The sequence below is a fragment of the Anas acuta genome, chromosome 1 (assembly GCF_963932015.1).
Source record: "Anas acuta chromosome 1, bAnaAcu1.1, whole genome shotgun sequence".
Taxonomy (NCBI): Eukaryota; Metazoa; Chordata; class Aves; order Anseriformes; family Anatidae; genus Anas; species Anas acuta.
The window spans coordinates 42,352,061-42,372,487 of NC_088979.1; the positions used below are offsets into that span (position 1 = coordinate 42,352,061).

The following is a 20,427-nucleotide window of genomic DNA, read 5'->3' on the forward strand; positions in this document are numbered from 1 at the left end:
CGCGGAGGGCTGTGCATGGCACTAAAACCCCCTCAGAGGGGGCCGGGGCTGCCGGGCACTTGTTGAGGCTCCCCTCGCCGGGCCGGGCCGTGCCGTGCCGCGGGGAGGAGCCCGCCGCCATCCCGCGGGCCCTGAGGGCCGGCCCCTTCCCCGCGCCGGGTGGGGTGCGGGGGGCGGAGAGGGGGAGATAGGGGCGGAGAGGGGGGGAATAGGGGCGGGCGTGTGCCGCCCGATAGACACCCGCGGCCAGGTACGGGCGGAGGCACTGAGGGCCACGCCGGGCTGGGGCTGCCGGGCAGCGAGAGCCGAGCAGGAGCCGGAGCCGCCCAGAGCCCAGCGCCCAGCGCCGCTGGGTCCGTGCCGCCGCCGCCTCGCCTCATGGCCACCCGGGTGCTGAGCATGAGCGCCCGCCTGGGCGCCGTGCAGCAGCCCGAGGAGCCGGTGTTCGCGCAGCTCAAGCCCGTGCTGGGGGCCAGGGAGGCGCCCATCTTCCCCGGGGAGGACATGAAGCAGCAGCAGCCGCCGCCGCAGCCGCCCCCTCAGCAGCAGCAGCAGCACCCGGGGGGCGGCGGGGGCGGCGGCGCGACCCTGCCGGCGGAGGAGATGGTGCAGGTAGGGGAAGGGGGCTGAGGAGGAGGAGGAGGAGGAAGGAGAGGGTCGGGGGGAGCCGGGTGTGTGTTGGGAGTCGCCGCTGCTGCCCGGGGTGGGGTCGCGTTGGGGTGGGGGACGCGCAGCGGGGGGCTCCGTGCCCGTCCCAAAATCCCGACGGGATCCCGGCTGCTGGGGGAGCCGCGGGTTGGGGGCTCGGCTTCAAAGCGAGCTGCCCCCGGCTTGTAAACAGGAGGGGGGGGGGTGGAAGGAGGAGTGAAAACAACCCAAAAACTTTTAAAAAAGCTCAAAAAGCTGCCTGGCGTGTTAGGGCAGCCCCGGATCAAAGCGCCGGGCCGGTGTGTTTGTTGTGTTTTCTGGTGGTCTGCCTTTGAAGGGAGGGCTCGAAAGCCGCTCTGGGGCAGGGGTTGCTGCCTGGCAGCTGCTTTCTCTTTTCGGGTGCTAAACGGATCTGGAATGAGCGCCGTCTTCTTGACAGGGCGAGGGGGAATGTAGCATTTGCCCACTGGAGAGTGCACGATAAATGTTTTGCCGATGACTGTACCAGGCATGCATCAGGCGCTCGCCACCCACGGATTCCCTCGCACCACTACACCAAGGGAACGATCCCCAGTAATTAAAGAGCTCTCCCGGCACGGCACCGAGGCATGAATAGGGACGTGTGGAGCCCGCTGTTAACCAATTACACACCGTGCAGATTTATTTTATTTCATTTCTAACTTTTGAGCGTAGTCCCCGGGACGCTTCGCACGAGGGGTGCGCTGGGGTAGCCAGCCCGCCCTCCTTTTATTCGGTGTTATTTATATCTTCGCGCTCCGCGTCTCTCACCACACGCCCTTCTTCCGAGCCCGAGAAATGCTGGAAGCGCAGGAATCAGATGTGGCCAAACATCGTCTGAAGCGCTGGGAGAGCCGGCCGAGGATGTGGCTGCTTAAAGTTCGCCTTTCAAAGCGGCGCGGGCGAAGCAGATCGGCAGCAGCCTTCTTAAACAGCGAATTCCCGAGCGCCAGATCTGTAGATTAGGCACGGAGCCTGTCAGTCCTCCCTGTAGTGCTGTCTTGTAGACATAAAAGATGAAAAGTTTGTCGTGCGCCCAGGCATCGGATCAGTCTTGGTGCTTGCTCTGCGTGCCGGCACTTTACCTTCCCGTTCTTGATGATGTTGATTAGCCTCCCGGTTATAAAAGGCAGCTTTTTATTTAAAACTTCCCCTGTATTTAACTCGGGATTGGCTAAGGAGCACTGTTTGTTTTTTTTTATTTATTTATTTCTGAAGCCTCACGCGACGTGCGTGCCGTCTTGTTTCTCAGTGGGTAACAAGTCATGGGGGTTATCCTACATTTTCTTTTTGCAGACGAGATGTGAAATGGAGAAATACCTGGCACCTCAGCTCCCGCCCGTCCCGGTCATCCCTGAACATAAAAAGTACAGACGAGACAGTGCCTCGGTCGTAGACCAGTTCTTCACTGACAGTGAAGGCTTGCCTTACAGCATCAACATGAACGTCTTCCTCCCCGACATTAGTCACCTGAGAACTGGCCTGTACAAATCCCAGCGACCCTGCGTAACCCACATCAAGACCGAACCCGTCACCATCTTCAGCCACCAGAGTGAAACTACTGCCCCAGCCCCTGCCCCTACTCAGGCCCTTCCCGAGTTTACCAGCATCTTCAGCTCTCACCAAACTCCCGACGTGAACAACATTTTCATCAAGCAGGAGCTTCCAACTCCAGACGTTCATCTCTCCGTCACGCCCCAGCAAGGCCAGTTGTATCAGCTCTTGAGCTCGCCGGATCTAGATATGCCCACCACGACTCCTCAGGCAGCCGTCATGGACTCCCTTAGCAATGTTTCCATGCCCTCAGCCATGGCAGGCCTTAACACCCTCTCCTCGGCGGTTCCACAGACTGCAATGAAACAGTTCCAGGGTATTCCCCCCTGCACCTACACCATGCCAAACCAGTTTCTTCAGCAGCAGGCCACTTACTTCCCCCCTTCGCCCCCAAGCTCAGAGCCTGGGAGTCCAGACAGACAAGCAGAGATGCTACAGAATTTAACCCCTCCTCCCTCATATGCCGCAACTATAGCTTCCAAGCTGGCAATTCACAACCCGAATTTACCAGCAACTCTGCCAATAACTCCCCAGAACATCCAGCCAGTCAGATACAACAGAAGAAGTAACCCAGATTTGGAGAAAAGACGCATTCACTACTGTGACTATCCTGGTAAGCAATGTGTTCCAGAAAACTGAGCTCTTGTGATAAGAAAGAGTGATTAATCACAGTCTTTTTTTTCAGCTGTAGTATGCTTAGAGAAATAAATAATTTCTCGTTAAAATAGATTTTTTTTTTCTTCAGCATCTTATTTTGCATGGTGTGTATTTACATTCTTTAAATAATGCACATCATTTTATTTGTGTCATTTGTTACCCTCTTAAACTCCTGAGCGCATTTTCCTGTGTTATAAAAGTTGTGTTCCATTTAAAACATAGTAAAAAAAAAACAAAAACAAAAACCTTCTCTAATTAAAGTCAGTGTGGCTGTCCAGCTCATGCTTTTGCCTTTCCAGCTCCTGTGATGGAGCAGAAGCTGAGCTTGAATCTGACGCTGAAAGACTCACTTCAGTTCCTGGCAGCCAAGGCTATGGCTGTATCTCCCCTGGTACAAATAGGGAATTCAGCTGCCTAGATAAATCCATTAAAGCTACCTTTGAAAATTGTCTACAGATAAATTCCCTTCGAGCCTATCCTTCTATTAAATTGCACTGGAAGAGGAATCTAACTCTACAAACCTTTCCTTCAAGTAATACATGGTGCCAGGTGTGGGACACTGACACCGCTCTGCGCACACCTAGAAATCGCGGCTCTTGGTTCTCTTTCCCTTTACAAATACTACTCACAGTGGTGTATAGCCTGATCGGTGTGCAGCATGATAACTGCATAATGGAAAAGTGATGTAGAGTTCTGGGTAACAACAACACAGACTGGCTTGAGCAAATTCTTTAGGAAATTTAAGAAAAAAAAGTCTGTCTCTGAGTTGTTAATTTATGTAGCAGGTGTTACTATACGTAGATTGTTCTACACTACATTAGAAGGTATTAAGTCTACCAGAAACATTTTTTTTTTTCCTATGTAAAGCAATGTCTCCTAGGAGCTTTCTATATTAAATTATACTTCTAAATGATTATGGTGCCAGAAGGTAATAAACTTAAATGTTTCCAGATAGTACCTCAGCACTGCATGAGGAAGTTTAAATGTAATGTGAAGTGTTCCTATTCTCCCTACTGAAACATTTCTCTTCCATTTTATTTTATTTTGTTTTAGGCTGCACGAAAGTTTATACAAAGTCTTCTCACTTAAAAGCGCACCTGAGAACTCACACGGGTATGTACTCGCTCTCTCGCTGGGTCTTGCTCATTAATAGGCTATGCATCTTTTGTAAAGGCAGAAGCGTTTGATCTGCCATCTTCTCCCTGTTTTCTGTAGAGTGGTATGAGATCAGGCTGGCAGTTAAGAAAAGTTTCGGGTTTGGCCAGTAAGAATTCTTCTTATTCTTAATGCAGTTTTGTTGAACCTTTTACAATACGAAACTCAAATCAGTTAAGAATAAAGCAGATGGAAGTACTGCTTTTCAAAAAATAGGACTCGCTTCCTGTGAATAATGAATTCAGCATAGTAAGTGCTCTAATTTTAAAAATTTATCTAAATAAAGAATTTTCTATTCTGAGCTTTATCTTTGGCCTGTTGGAATTACTTATTTTTTTTCAGAAAGGTCATGAAAATTCCCCAGGTATCTCCATTTAAGTAGCCCTTAGCATTAAGTGTGCTTTTTTATTTTTTTTAAGACAAATTGTTCTACAGTAAAAAGAACAGAGGCTTCATTTCATTTTTTTTTGCTGGTGAAAGACATTAAAATGGAGGAAACGAAAATGAAAACTGTTTGTGTGTAACATTTGTGTTTGTACCTTGATCAAGTTCTGCCTGCAGCTACAGACAGTCCCAGTTCGTGGGCCTGCACCGAGCCAAGCTCAGGACAAAGCTTTGTTTATCCACGCACGCACAAGCCGTGCCTTCAAAGAACAGTTATTTGAAGGCAAAACTTCACAGGGTCTGCCCCTGAGAGTGGACCCATGTAGACAGAAGGCATGACGAGAAAGGGAGGTAGGGGGAGAAATACCTAGCTCCCCAACAGCATGTTTGAAGCTATTAGGATAGTTCTCTGCTGGGATCTTAAATCTTTACAGTAAAAAGACAATTGCTTTTTTTGTTTTCCTCTGTGGAAATAAAATGAGAGGGCTACTACTCTTGCTTCTAAAATGGAGTGCGAATGCAAACTCTTACGTGTAAACATCAATCCAGAGCAAAACAGGAGTCACAGTTCAAGCAATTCGCTTAGTGAAGCAGGCTGTCAACACTGTGGTTGTGCTGTTCAAGTACTGGGATTTCACCTAAGTTTAACCCAAAAGTCAACAGAACAGAACACGAGCTATGATCTAACAAAATATTTCAGTATCTCTGGAAACAAGGCTGTGTATTCAGCAGCTGCTCTGAATGTATCGTTAGCTTATTGTAGAGAAATCGAGTATCTCCAGGCTAAATGTTACTATGGAAAATTTGTTTTGATAAATGAAAGAGTTATCTGTGGTGCAATCACAGTAAAAAGTTAAAAGCAACTGTACAGGGATTATTGCTGAACTGTAGTATTAGACTAAACAAGAACACACATTCTTGATGCATATAAATTCACTCATTACCAACTAGCGTAATAAAGACGTTTTGTGAGGCTATAAACCTGAATAATGTCACAGAGTGCTATATTACTGCTCTTTAATAAAAAATCTGTAAGTGTGTGTCCGTGCACTTACGCATTTCAGCCAGCAATTGAGTCTCAGTTTTAAATATGTCACTTGCTTTCTACAATAACTAGGCAGAAGATTCTACTCTAAAAATGAGCATTACTTAGGCTTCGTTTGAAATGTACCCTTTCCCTTTTTAAAATAAATCTGTATTTTTTGTACTTTTGGTAATGACTAGGTTTTAAAAGTTAGTGTTGGTGCGCATAGAAGTATGTGTACATCATTAATGTACATTGCTTAGGGTCACTAATGTTTATTGTTACCTTCACTTTTTTTTTTTTTTTCACTTATAGATGTTTGACCTTAGAAATGTGGATTAATGTGCAAAGGTCAGAGAAGCTGATGTATTCATGGAAACAAGAATGTTGTTTTAGATAAAAATCTAGTGAATTTAGGCAAGCCTGGAATACAAAGGGTCTTCTGGGGAGGTGAATGAAGGGATAAACTGTCTAAAGTGTTAACATGCAAGAATGCGAGTCCATATCCTGTTACCTGCATTATTTCAGAGTTTGGATTAGTTTAACTCTCTTGAATATTCATTTAATACTTGAAGATTTCCAGTACAGATTCTAATCTCCCTCATAACTTACGGCTGAAATGTGTCGATTAACGAGCAGGATCTCTGATGCACCCGAAACCACATAAATCAATTAACTGAACGCTAGCTAACGAGAGTGGACACAATCTCAGGGCAACTGAGTTACGCTGGGGGCCCAGCTCCCTGAGGATTGCAGGGGAATCTCCCTGCTGACCTCAGAGGAGAGGGACTTCATACGGAGGACTGGATTTGAGGGTGTGTTTGTGTGTGCATACAGTCCATTTTCTGTGCACCCCATCCCCCAGAACTATGACTTCATACGGTGTTTATTGAGCTTTGATTTTAATTTATTATTTTTTTAAAGACTTGTGAAGCTTTTACCTTCAAAGTCTGAAGTAATTGTCACGTAATCCATTTTAATAAAGTTGTGTGTGATATTCTTTCAAATCCCTTCAGGGATAGCAGACCTGTTTATCTGGCTAAACCCGTTCTTTAGTAATCATGGACCACTGAAGTTGTTTTCTCCTTATTCTTAGTTTCTTAACAATACCTTTTAAAATTGGCTGCAGTCTCTCTCTCATCCCAACCAGTCCCCGCCCTTCTCAGCAATCTGTCATCTTAAAATAAAAGAGCCTGCAGCAAAGTTTGTCTGCCATTAAAAGTCAAGACAGACCTTATGGTTTTCCTTTTGTATTGGAAAATCTCAGCCTTTTCACAGTATTTATTTAGCAGTCTTTCTCTGCTGAATGGCTTTCACTGAGTCTAATAGATGTTCTTTGAGAACAAACTTAAGGAAAATGTTATTTTTGATAGGTGGAATGCAGGCTATAGTCTTTCTTAGAATCCAAATATGAACATGTCAGACTTCTATGTTTAAATAAAACCGGAGGAAGCATGCAAGAGGAAAATCCTGTACTTTTTTTTCTTAGGTGTTTACCTTGCAGTGAGTCAGATGGTATAAACTGGTATAGTTCTTATCTAATTAAATTATGCTGGACTCTGTATTCACGCTTTCGTTGTTGATTTGGAATCCAATATTCATGTAAACAGCTAAGCAAGGTTAATGTTCCAGTTGCTGATGCAGGCATACTTTTTTTTTTTCCTTCCTTTAGACAATGCTTTAGCATATGTAAATTGCAAAGTAAACTTTGGCTGTTGATAAACTGGTAACCCAAAACATGGAACATAAGCAAATATTCAGCTGCTGCAAAGATAACACAACATTGTGCGTCCATCTTTGTGCAGTTCTGGAGCAGATGTCCAGTATGTTTGAATAGCTTAAATACTTCAGCGTGCTATCTTAACTCGGTATTAGTTCTTCCTGAAATGGGCAGAGTGATATTCAGCGTGCTGAACTACCTGTTGGAGCATCTGTCAAAACAGATTGGATTTTTTTTTGACATCTTGAAGCAGGGATTTTCTTCTAAAATGATTCTACCTGTTAGTCATGGAACGAGTTTAGTTTCATAACTCGTATTGTGCAACTGGTGTGTATAATGTGGGGGGGGGTGTTAGGCATTTATTGCAGGCTGTCCAGCATGAAAACTACCTTAAGGCACACGCATAACAGCTCTGTGTCCAACTAGAAAAACGTGCCAAATGTCAGCGCAAAGCAGTTGGTTGCCGGTTGCAGATAAACCTCATTAGAGATCTCTTCTGTGATGTCTGAGTAGACACATATATATATCAAACTGTCCTTTAGAAACAGCGGTCCTATAACTTTGCCTGTTGCATTTCTTTATGTGTAAAAATTTGGGACTCTTGAAGTTGAGCCTTTGATATGCAGGCACCTGGAATGCCCTACCTGTACCCTACCTGTGATACTGCAGCAGAGCTGCTGGCTCTAGGGTGTTTTTTTATTATTTCCATGAACAGCTGCATTCTTGAGAATTGTGTATGTTTTTTAGAGGAAAATCTGTCACTGTTTTGAACACATCAAGGCGCACACATCGAGGACGTTTTCCAGCTGCATATTGGTTTTCCGTATACAGAGTCTTTGTACAGGCATGTTCTCTGATCACATGGTGGGTTTGCCATTAATAGTTTCTAACATTAACTGCAGAACTATTTCATCTCTATCTATAGATCTAGTTTGTATTTGGTGATGGGAAGTGGAAGCCGAGATAACTCCAGAGAAATGGCATTTCTCTAAATGAGATGCACTCAAAATACTTCCACTATCCCTGGTTATTTCAAATGTTACATAGGCACGGGACAGCTGCTATCCTGTGCAGTTCCTCAAGGTGTTAAACGTTTCATTTTAATTTAGATCTCTGCCTCAATCGATCCAGAATTAGCCTGTGATGGTACACCAGAATTAGAACCAGTTGTGTGCAATAGACCTCAGCAGTCCTCAGGACTTTGTGCTCTGAATTTGCCATAGCTGTACATGTATGCGTGTTAATGGTGGCACCATACGGCATTGCCAGGCATTCAGGATGCCTGTTCTTTAGAAGGAAAGATGAGCAGTATTGGACTCCTACTGGAAATAAAGCACCTCACAAAACCACGTATTGACTCGAATCGTCCTGAGAATTAAAGGAAGGATTTCATTCGTGTTGTACGAGTGGAGAACTGAAGCTCCACAAGGCTCTGCCTCGCTCATGGTAGCAGTTTTCTGTGTCTGTAGCAACACTTTATCTTGGAAAAATCTTTTGGATCATGAAAATAGCCATTAAGTAATATTTCCATGCAGATTCTGTTTCTTTAAACTGTTGAATGAGTCAGTTGTGCAGATTATACTTTAAAGAGATGTCAGTAAATGCCGTCATTGGTAGAGAGAATAAGGAAAAATGGAGGAGAGTTAAATAAAATTGTTGACAAAGTGCATTAAAGTGCAGTGTTGCTAGACACTGCTGGAGAATATGTTGGTATCTTTTATTTATGAATTCTGCTAAATCCATTAGTTGCCTGTGTGAGAAATGGAAGTACATTATTTTCCTCTGCAAACCACAGTTTAAGGGAAAATAATGCATTTTTCAAACACTTTGTGGATGATTGCAGACCTTTGGATTAATTGATTCAGTTCTTTATCTGTAGTCATAACCTAAACGAGACATGTTTGAATGTGTTGCTCTTTTCTGGGTGAAGTCTTAGCAATATAAGGCTAAGTTTTAATTAAATATTACCGGGCATTCACGTCAGCGTCTGGCACTCCATTTTTAGGATGCAGGGATGAAATTCCAAGGTGTCAGGTGAGGGATACTCCTGCTAGACTTGAGATACTTAAAAGAAAAGCCTGACATTTTCCTTTTGATTAAAAGCCTAGAAAGTCTCTCTGAGCATGAAAGCTTAAAGCAAAAACAACAAAAAAACACTGTTGTTTCTGTCAATTGCTCCCTGAGAGGATTAAACTTCAGTTCCAGGATATTTGATTCCTGATAAGGAAACTGTTGACCTAAGAGACCGGATTTAAATATAGTTCATTTTGAGACCGCCCTACATACGCTAATATAGTCCAAGATTCACAGCAATTGCCAGTGATTAAAACTTTCCATTATTTGATTAGACATTCCTTATTGTAATTAATTTCTGAGCTTGACTTGGACAATTGATTCCTGGTTCCACAGAACGTGTTGTGAGTGGCGGTGTTTGTTGTTTGTTAGATGACCTGCACCTCCCATCGGTGAAAGATTAGAAACATGTAAGTAATGTCCTAGTTTAGTCTGAGTATCTTGGTAGCAGCATTCCTGTCCTGTCAGGCTGCATTATTTATATTCGGTGATCTCTAACAACTCTGATTAAGGACATATTAAAACCTTTGATTTTGGCAAGTGTACAGCGCTTCGCTTTGAATTAAAATAGCTTTAATGTATTGCTTTCAGCTTTTTTTGTGTGTGCATACAGTAGATGGAAATCTGGAAGTCTACAGTACATGTTTAATGAATTCCATTTTAAGAGCACCTCTTATCTGACTACACAAGAGCCAGTGTTATTGGTATGAGAGCTAAAGAGCTGTTCTTGCACCACAGGCGTGGATGAGGAAATGTGTTCTTCAGCACAGAACTTGTAGACACGGCCATGCACCCCAGATGGCATGGATTTCTTATAAACCTACTTAGAAAAAATTCCTTTCCTCTTTGTTTGCATATCTCCTTGTGGAGAGACCACCTCTGTTAAGACAGAATGTTATGCCAGAAAGAAAATAAACCGTTTCGCAGGCCAGTCAAGATTCCCCAGTAATCCTTGAACTGCGTAAGACAACACTTAGCAAAACAAGAGCGCTTCGGGCGTTGGTGGGAGCTCTGAGAAAGATACTGCCCTTACATAGCTGTAGTCAGAAGTGGAATGATGCATAAGGTTTTTTGACTGTCCTATTTGCTTACCAAACAGTTACCTTTTCTCCTGTTCATGCTTTTGTTGGAAAGATCAAACGCTACTTGATTTATCAGTGGTGGGGCTTACCAAATGGAACTCTGTTACGGGATTCCTTAAAATCCTGTTTTATTGTGAAATAGCACTTAATGGTCACCCATTAGCCCTTACTATACTAGGCACAGGCTTTTATCACATTTCTAAATGTGCAGCATATGTTATGCATTCATATCACCGGGGGACTGGATGTTTCAAGGACTACATTTATTTCATCACTCGCAAAATAAGCTGGATTTCCTTCAACCTCTTTGTGCGCTGTCAGCCTTCTAATCCCTCTCCGTCTTGGACAACACAGAGAATTTCGATGCACGAAAGAGCTTTTAAGCAGCTGAGTTTTTTTTTTTATTTGTTTTGAAATTTCAGCTTTCTGTTCTTTCTCTGGGAAAAAACAGCCTTGAATGAAAGCAAAAATGCAAGCTAAAAATCTGCTTTTAACAACTGCAACGCCTAGTCAATGACAGAAGGAAGGTCCAACTTTAGGTGAGCTTCCAGAGGTAAAAACTTATTTTGAATGAGAGCAGAAGGGTACAGAAGTAGCTGTGTTTGATTTCAGTCAGCTGGGAAGAGACAGGAGTTTAAAACTGGGATGCTGTAACCTAGAGGAGAGCTATTTCAGGCAAGCTAAAACGGAGGAAAAACACTGCATTTGTTCCTAGTTCTTCTAAAAATTTGGTTGTAGTATGTCAGCGAACTAAGACAACTAATTCTAAGATGTGACAGAAAACTTGGGGGCCAGATAAATCTCTCTCATTAGCCTGTTTTAAAACTGGACAGGACATAGGTACCTACTGGTACAATCACTACAGTGCAGAAACTTCTGCTTTTCCTCCCACCTTCTTATCACACCTAGTTGCACGTGTTTCAAGGCTAGCGCCTGGCACTGTGAAAGTTAATTTGAGTGGGGCATGGTGTTTTGTGGTACCGATGGGTCTGAGTCTTGCCCCAAAGCTAGGCCAGCCGCTGCTTGGGCCAGGATTACGTGTTGTCTGGGCTTTCTGGGGCTGGCTTTCTGCTATTGTCAGACACGTCCGTCTTCTCGCTCCTGAGGAGGCAGATGCCAGACAGCGATATGGCACGGAGAGAGCCGAAACGTGTTGTCTTTGTCAGTGACTCATGGAGGCGATGCGTGCCTCCTCACAGAACTTCAAAGGGGTCCCTTCCCCACCCCCTGCTCCACCACCAGGTGAAAACACTTTCCTACAGAACAAGAACGGGCATTTCATCTTCTAGCCAGCTTACTCGCGTCGGCTGTGTCTTCTGTTCCCTGTCATGTCCAGCAGCAGCCTTGAAATGTAGGACCTTGGGTGAAATTGTCCCTTTTTAAGTCGCTGGAGTCACCGTGCCTGCTCTGTCAGATGTGTGGAGGCTGCTGGCACTCCCTTGCATTTCCATTTGACAGAGGCCTGTTTACTTCGCCCGTAGTTGCAAACACTTAGGTGGGTCTCAAATGCTCTTTAAAGCACGGAGCATTAGGTAGCTTGCACATGATAAACACGAGTAACATAAAAAAGACGGAAAACTGGGAGGAGGAATCATTTTATACTCTTAGGAGCCTGTAATCAGACATTGTGTTTTTGCAGTTTGAAAGCTGTGCTGCTTTTTCTTCCTCAAAGAAGCTCATAGCTCTGACAGAAAATAAGAGACACTGCAGGTTTCGGTGGGTGTAATACCTGTATTTGTGTTTCTGCATACCAATGCAGCTGACTAACTTTAGGTTTGAAAAATCTGGCCCATAATGTTTGCAGCTTTATATTTAAGGAAAGAAATTCTAGTAGTGAGTTACAAAAATAAAGTCACACAAGTCTTTTCTTGGGTGAGGTGAGGAAGCTTACTTTTTTGTTAATGGAGAAATTCATTGCTAATGGGGGGTTTCAGTGACTCTTTTCCAAACAGCATCTTAAATAGAAACATTTTCTAGAACAAGGTCAACGTGGTAAAGGGTGTTTTCTGAATGACCATCATCCACCCCGTGGGTGGCACTGTACCTTACCCACATGAGTATGGGAACTACCGTCACTGCCAGTAGATAGAATTAATGTTAGGAAAGCACTTGGTGTATTTTTAAACTACCGTGTCGCATGAAGATAAATTAAAAGGAGAAGAGCCAGCGCTGTGACTCACCGGCCCAGATAATGCTTTTGAGGTATCAGCATGAATCCCAAACCTTGGGATCTACCTTGGGGTAGTTTGTGTGTCAAAGTGGCCAGTATGGTCAGCGTTTTATATGTAGATATCCAGACATCTTTTTGACATCTTGCAATCCTAAGGCATTGTGTGTGTGTGTGTGTATGTATATATATATATGTATATAAATATATATATACGTGTGTGTGTATATATATATATATATATATATTTGGCAGACAAACACATCGCAAGAAAAATAGTCTTCTTTCAGGCTAAACCCCCTTATCTCTTGTTAGGTGCTTTCTGTAAAAGAGCTTCCAAACTAAACATTAGTACTTAAAATTTCTATGCTCGAGTACAAGCCTGTTTCTCATGCTCTACAAATTTATTTTTAAAACTGTAGAATGGATGCCTATTAACAGTTCAAGAACTTAAAATACATTTTGGGATGTATAAGCCTAACAAAATATTTTAAATCAGTGATACTGGAAGGAGGTTATGCAAAAATCCAATTAAACTTATGAAATCCCTATCCTGTTGAAGTATAATTTAAAGGAAAGCAGTTCTGTTTCCCAGAAGTGCTGTGTATAATATTTCTGGCTTGGGAAGAAAGGGCTGGAGTGTGCTATTTGGCTAGAAATCGGTACCAGCTTCCTCCGTGGTGTTTTAGTTGAACAGTGTTGACATTCTAACAAATCCCGTGGAAGCTCCCCTGAAGTGGAGGAGTTAGCTGTTTTCTTGCTTTTACAGTGAAATATCTGTTTGATACAGTGATCGTGTTCCAGTAACTGAGCTATACTGCGTTCATATTTGATGACCAATGGCATTCTTGGTTTAACACCCTATAGAAGTCCTAAATTGCTGGAGGAAAACCAAATATTTCTGAGACTTTGCAGCTACTGTATTTCACACAATCATTAAAGTAAACAAATCTTACATTACTATGTAGCCAATGAAAATACTGGATAAAGGGTTCAGTGTCCCTTGTTGTGTATACCTGTGTTGTTTGTTTGTTGTTGTTTTTTTAAAATAAATCCTCCAGCCCGGAGTGCTCAGTGCTTTAAAGTCAGTGTAGCAAAGCAGTAGGATCACTTCAGAAAATGTAACATGAGGCTTTTTTTTTTTTTCTCTTCCCTTGCCACAAGAACTTAAACCAAATTCTTATTTCTGCTAAATGACAAAAAGCATGTGTATAGACCGGGAGAGAGCAAATGCTACCAGCTAGTTGTCCTTTTGCTTTCTTTAAAGGAGTGAAAATAATCTCCACCTTCTTCTTCTTGCCCCCCTTCCTCCTTGCCCAAAAGGAAAACATTTGAAATTGATTCAGTTCTTAAATAGAACTTTCCAACGGAAACTAGCATTACAAACATAGATATTCAGTATTTTACCCCTAGGATTTATTCAAAATAATCTGGGCCTCTATATTGGCGCTAAAAATACATTTTCCAGTTCTTACTGGTAGCCAAAGCAGGGGTTAAAAGCAGCATTCTGGCTTTAATTTCCAGTACATAAAAGTAACACTGTTAAAACAATCTGTGTAAGGCACCAGCTTGTTCCCCTCTGTGCATCCCCTGAACGCTGTTCAGTTCAGCTCAGGTCTGCAGAAGGCAGCAGGGCTTTTCTGCACGTGCCGCTGCCCCATCGCCTGGCTTTTCCCCTGAGCTTCAGGAGCTCTTTGTGGCCGTGGCAGCGTTACAAGGTGAGGTGACTGCTGCGGTGGGGTAAGCTGTGCAAGTTTCTAGATATATCTCAGGGAACCCGGGTCCCCTGGAGTTTGGTGGGGGTCTTGCCATTGAATTCATCATTGACTGGGAGCCTGTCGTGTCCAGCAAGCCACGCCATTCACTGCAGTCCTGGCTTCTGGTGGTTTGTATGCCAGGAGTCTTCGCACCACTTGTATTGTCACAAATGAGTCAGAATGGGAGGTCAGAGGTTTTGTTTGGTCTTAGAGTCAGGTACTACCTGTACGGGACAATTCTGAGACTGCTTGTTCAATACAACACAGCGCAGCACTCAGTGAGTTTCTACATGCTTCATACACCTCCTCAACACCAAGCTCCAAAACCATGGGTTTAGTCTCCGGGTCTCCGTTTCATCCATTTCATTCCAGGCAGTCCTGGTCTCTTACATGCTAACTGCTATCTTCCTGTCTTCTTGAACCATTTCTCTCATGGCCAATTCTGAAAATTGGTAAACACCTTGGGAGTATACAGAGACCCATCTATTGATCTGCTCTCTCTGGGCAGTTTTGTTGGGGATCACGAGCCTGGGCAGTTACAACTGACAATTACAGCAGTTTTAAGTGAAAGTTTTTATTAAAGATTGTCCAGAAGCTCTTACAGAGTCATCTTAATGAGACTACTCTGGATTTAGGTTAAAAAAGAATAATTCTAAACCAGATAGAAATATCTGATTAGAAGAGCTTAAAGCCGATATGGAGGAAGAGGGGAAAGAAAGGAGAAAAGGAAACCCACTGTTTTTGGGTTAAGGTGTTTCAAATGCAAAATTAACACTTTTGTGCAACTCCTGTGTATTTTAACACACAAAAAAAATATTCACAGGAGATCACTCTAGCGTTATTCCTGTGGATCAGCAGTGCAAACCTTACAAGACCCAGTTTAAATAAATGAAGGATGATGTATATATTGCAAAAGATCCTGAGCACCGAATAGAGATATTTTCTGTCACTTTGCCACGAAGACCAAATGCATTATCTCGGCTGGCTACTCTGACATTAGAAAAGCATTATGCACTGTGTTTGAATGAGATGTGTATTTTAACCTGCAGTCTAACATTGCATGGAACAAACACAAATACCCTATGTTGTAGGTCACTCCAGTCTTTGGTTGGTATCAGGCAGGATAAATTCAACCATGACAGAAATTTGTAAGAAATTGTGGTCTTGATTTACCATCTGTCAAATAATTTTGAACTCTGGGAGGTGATTCCAGGCCCCAGGTTTGTTGTTTTCTTAAGGCTTGATATCGTTCCTTTGTGATTTCAATAAATCCTGGTTGCCTTTTGTGCAAAGAGGAGGCATCTTGTTTAGTTGGTTCGTTTTTCTTTTAGAGGTCTCGTTCTAGTTGTGATCATTCTGCAAGTATGAAGGTACTTCCCCATGGTGAGCAAACAGATGACTTTACTGCTATTAGTAGATGGAAAGTTACTACTTAGGTGATCAGAAGAAGCAGTACAAACTCACAGACAAAACCAGTTCCATGATTTCGTTTAAATGAAAATTAAGAGACTCTGGAGTGCTGTTCTAAAGTTTCTCAAATGGTGTTTTCTGCAGAACAAGCAGTTGAAATGCAGGATACTGGCTTGTCTTTTTTTTCCACGTGCTAACGTGATGGTAAAACAGGGAACAGGATGAGTCACTCCACAACACTATAGGATTGCAACTACGAGGGTAAAGGTCTGAGACCAAATGGAGAGGGAGAAAGGAGGTCTGTAAGCTGTATTGGAAAGCATTTTTTTGAAAGCCCAGCCTTGGTCTGATTCTGCTTCAGGTGAAGCTACTGCCGAGTGCTCGCATAAGCTCAGTTTTCTTTCTCTCTTTGCCAAATGGATCAAATAAATATAAAGGATAGGGATAGCAATTGATTGCAAACTGAAAGGTGTTTTTGTCAACCAGCATCAACCAATAGCCTATAAATAGGTAATCTTAGGCTCTTTATATGAAGCTTAGTTGTATGGTGACATCATGTCCATACCAGCTCCTGAGCAGGTGTATGTCCGCATGTAAAGTTCTCTTTTCACATAGAAGTCATCTTGACTTCGTGGCTTCGTGTTTCTCCCATTTCAACAAACAAGTCCATAAATTATAGACGTGCTTCAAGTACCCTGTTTATAGTTTTAAAATGGATGAATGCAAGTGTTTTGGGTGGTTGGACCAGTGTATTTAGGTCTAGCAGGATACTTCAAAGTTGTATTCAGATTTTCTGTAATGTAGCAAGATGCCATGCTCCGTCTACGTCAGCACAGACCGATAGAAACAAGCAAGCACTTGCTACCTCTAAAATACACCTATTTAAGTACCTGATTGTAGAGATTTAATTCTGAAAACAAGGACTTTGGTCTTTTAGATGCTTTCTTCTATATATAGCTGGCCCAAACCAGCATACCACAAGATTTTATTGCCTCTGATGTTTTAGAAAATATTATCCCAGTTGTATTTGTAACACACTGTGCACCTTTGTTCGCACATCAGAAGATCTTAAACAGATCTATACACTGTAAGGAATCTTTATAGAAATCTTTCTTCTAGTTTCAGACTGGTTTCAGCTTTTCAAAAAGCTCAGTTTAACTTAATTTACAAATTTTTAAAAGGTACGAGTGTTCAATCACAAACTAAGCCTGACTGTTACGAGACCTTCTCTCTACTCCCTCTCATAATGAGATGGATGTGAGGAAGCATATTTCTCATGCAGGGATTTTTTAAAACCTGTGTTCTCTGTGCCGTAGCTGTCTCTAACTTCAATAAGTAGTAAGCTTATGTTTGAAAGTTTCTGAAGTGGTGCCATTTTAATGAAGCATTAATCAGAGGTTCAAGTGCAAAATTTGCTGAAATAGACAAGGGGTTGTTAATTTGGGGCCTGCTGAACATGCCTGTGAATAATTGGGAAGGATCAGTTCCCACTTCGTTGTTGTTTTTCATTTTAAACTGAGCAGCAGTGTTGGTGCGATCTCACGCCGATTTTCTCCGGGAAACGGAGCGACAGCTGACAGTGCTCTGCCTTCTGTCTTTCCAGGTGAAAAACCGTACAAGTGCACGTGGGAGGGCTGCGACTGGAGATTCGCACGCTCGGACGAACTAACGCGCCACTACAGGAAGCACACGGGGGCAAAGCCCTTCCAGTGCGCTGTGTGCAACCGCAGCTTCTCTCGCTCTGATCACCTGGCTCTCCACATGAAGAGGCATCAGAACTGAAAGCTGGACTTGTTGCTGAGGCAGTTCTGTATCTATGCAATTTCCTATTGACTCTCGACATACAACTAAAATGAGTTTAATTTTTGAGTATGGATTATCCATTTAAAAGAAATCTCAAAGGCAACTGGAAATGTATATTTTGTATATTTATGCAGAAAAAGGGAAGACACTGTATCACAATACCGGAGTGTTCAAGTCATTTGTTTGCTCTCATGATGTATATGGCTTTAGTCAGCAGGTTTCATCTCTTTACAAGTATTATGTCTTGACACATGGCAGCATTACACTTTTTTTTTTCTCTTGTGGTGTTTCGACCAAAGCACTGTCATTGTGACAGTGTTTAGTAAATGAATTAATGAGAGGCTACACATGAATGGACGCAGTGGAAAAGCCATGAATTGTAATCTGTCAGGTTTTTACTGGACATATTTAGTACTTGTGTTTGTTGTTTTTTTTTTTTAATGTTAAATCATTCTGTGGAGAAAAAATACATAGAAAAATTCATAAACAGCCATAGAACAAAACATTTTGTTCTGTATGTTGCATGTTTGCTATGACAAAGATTTTGTAAATATGCAAATCAGCTTTTTAGGTTTAATACAAAATTTTTCTAAGAATTACCTGAAAAAAAACAGTTGTTTTACATTTGATAACACGGCACATTTACAAAAAAAGTTACTTAAATACCTCTCAAAACAATACCAACTTAGCTTCATTTTTCTTAAGAGAAATGAGCAAAATGTTCAGATGTTTTGTACCTGTTAACTCAAATGGTGTGCACTGAATATTCAAAGCAGGATTTCGTTTTCAAATTGCTTAAAAGGGGGGAACATTTAGAATGAACTGTAAAGTAAATGTTGGAAGCTTACATAGTGGGGATAGTTATGGTATACATACAGAATGTTAAACCTCTTACTATAAGCTAAACTTAGTATCACTTTAAAAAGAAGGATTTAGGATGCAATTTTCATATACAGACATGTTAAGCTGGTTCAGCACGAGTATGATCTAGTTTCATGTGGATATTGCATATAATTTATTAGAAGGCAAAGGATACAGTAATTTTATTTAAAATTACAGTGCAGTTTAGTTAATCCACTGTTGAGATGGACACACGGGAGAATTTACTGCTGACAAAAGTAGCTGAAACTCCACTGAAGTCAGTGAGGTGGTGCCCTTTTATGCTAACAATGACTTTGATCCACAGTGTTCAGCCTTGAAATAGTAAGTGACGAGCCAAAGATGAGGTTAGACCATGTAGGATTTGGCCAGGCAACAGGAGAAAATGAAACAAACGTAGTAAAAGTGTCTGGAGTTCACAAGCTGTAATATTAAGCTGTCAACCAAAGGGTAAAATAAACAATCAAAATACCAAAAAAGGGTCTTGCAGGAAAACCTAGCTTTGTTAAAACTGTTGTTTGTCTTTATTTATTTGTGGTATATGATAGACTCTTTTTTTTTTTTTAAGACAATTTTACATATACTTGATAAATTATAGTTTTGTTTGTTATAGTTAGAAATGTTGCTCTTAATGTAAATAGTTGACAAATGATGTAAATAATTTTGTAAGGCTTCAAATGTTTATACGTGGAAACACATGCATAAATTGGTTGCTGTTTTGCTTCTTTTGCCTCCCCCTACCTTATTTTTGTATTGTGGTATTTCCTATGCAAATGATGGAGCAAACAGCTGTATAGTTGTAGAATGTTTTGAGAGAGAATGAAATGGTTTATATATAAAAGACTTTTTTTTTTTTTTTTTTTTGCAAAATAAAACAAAGTGCCTAATGTGCCTGTGTGTGTGCCCTCTGTAGCTCTTGACAATGACAGTTCTGTGTTTTTGCATTACAAACTGGAAATCATAGCAATATTAAGCTAATTAAGAATAAGAATGCATATTCTTTCATAGCAGGGATTGTCTCTTTGGAAAGTACCTAGCACTTCTGCATCCTGCCATGATTAAAATAATAAATGTGAAGTATTAACTTCAGGGTGCTTTTCTGCCACCAGAACTTTAAAGGAAGTGTGCAGTAGGCTGAGAACAGTTGCAGTAGTCCATCCACAGGCATGTGATAGGAAAGGAAAAATACTCATTGGGTGCATACAAAAGTATGCAAATTCTCTCCCACTTTCAAATCAGGTAAAAGCTGTTCACACCCATCTACAGCGTTGCTCAAAAGTCATTTCTCTCCACAAAGTTCCTTCCATGTTCTGGAAAAACAGGAGGCTCCCAAAGAAGTGCCCTCCACAGCTGTCTCCTTTTCTGTTATTTTTGCTCAGAAGATGTAAGTACGATTCAATTTAGAAATTCAAGTTGGTGTGGGTTCAGATCTGGGGTTGCAAATGTGTTTCGATCCTTTCTGCCAAGCTTAAAGAAAATGGGTACACTGAACTTTTTTTAATGAAGTAGGTCTTACAACCAATGCAAGTTTTTTTAAATTTTGTTTATTATTCCAAATTCATATATCCAATTAAATGAACTACCAATTTACTCAAAATTCAATTATTGTCCTGTAAACTGTGGCTCTCATTCCTGTATGTCTCAGTTCTTTCCTTATGATCTAGCTTTGATTTTTCTTTAATTGATTTTTCTCTCTTAATTAGCCTCTTCCATTTCACATAAAACCAGTTCCATGCATTGACTAATCCCCTCCTTATAGAAAATACCAAGAATAGGCATTAGTAAAGTCAGTGAAGCCCTGGTTAATTACCAAGGAAATCTGCCTGCGTCTAACCTAACTGCATAACCGCAAATACAAGAGCAATGTTTTGGAGGCCTGGAACGATAATTCCCAGCAGCATTACTGCCGCATTGCCCTTTTTTGATCCAGCAATTAGAAAAAGCGCAGTGTTTCTTCGGAGTGTTTCTGCAAGTAGGGGAAGTTGGCAATGAGTTTGGCCATCACTCATGTGCTGTCACAGCTAAGAGAGAGTTACCAGAGCTTATTTTCCTGCTTATTTTCCAGGGTGAAGTAAATAACAGCAGTGTTCCAGGGC

The 20,427-nt window shown here is 41.9% G+C and overlaps 1 protein-coding gene across 1 annotated transcript; it reads left to right on the forward strand.

Annotated features, from left to right (window-relative positions):
* Positions 1 to 204: 204 nt before the first annotated feature.
* Positions 205 to 19,222, forward strand: KLF5 (KLF transcription factor 5). Its single transcript, XM_068676111.1, has 4 exons — positions 205 to 612; positions 1,963 to 2,833; positions 3,931 to 3,990; positions 17,253 to 19,222. Exons 1-4 carry the CDS (start codon positions 379 to 381, stop codon positions 17,429 to 17,431), a joined length of 1,344 nt encoding a protein of 447 aa, XP_068532212.1. The 5' UTR covers positions 205 to 378; the 3' UTR covers positions 17,432 to 19,222.
* Positions 19,223 to 20,427: the final 1,205 nt, after the last annotated feature.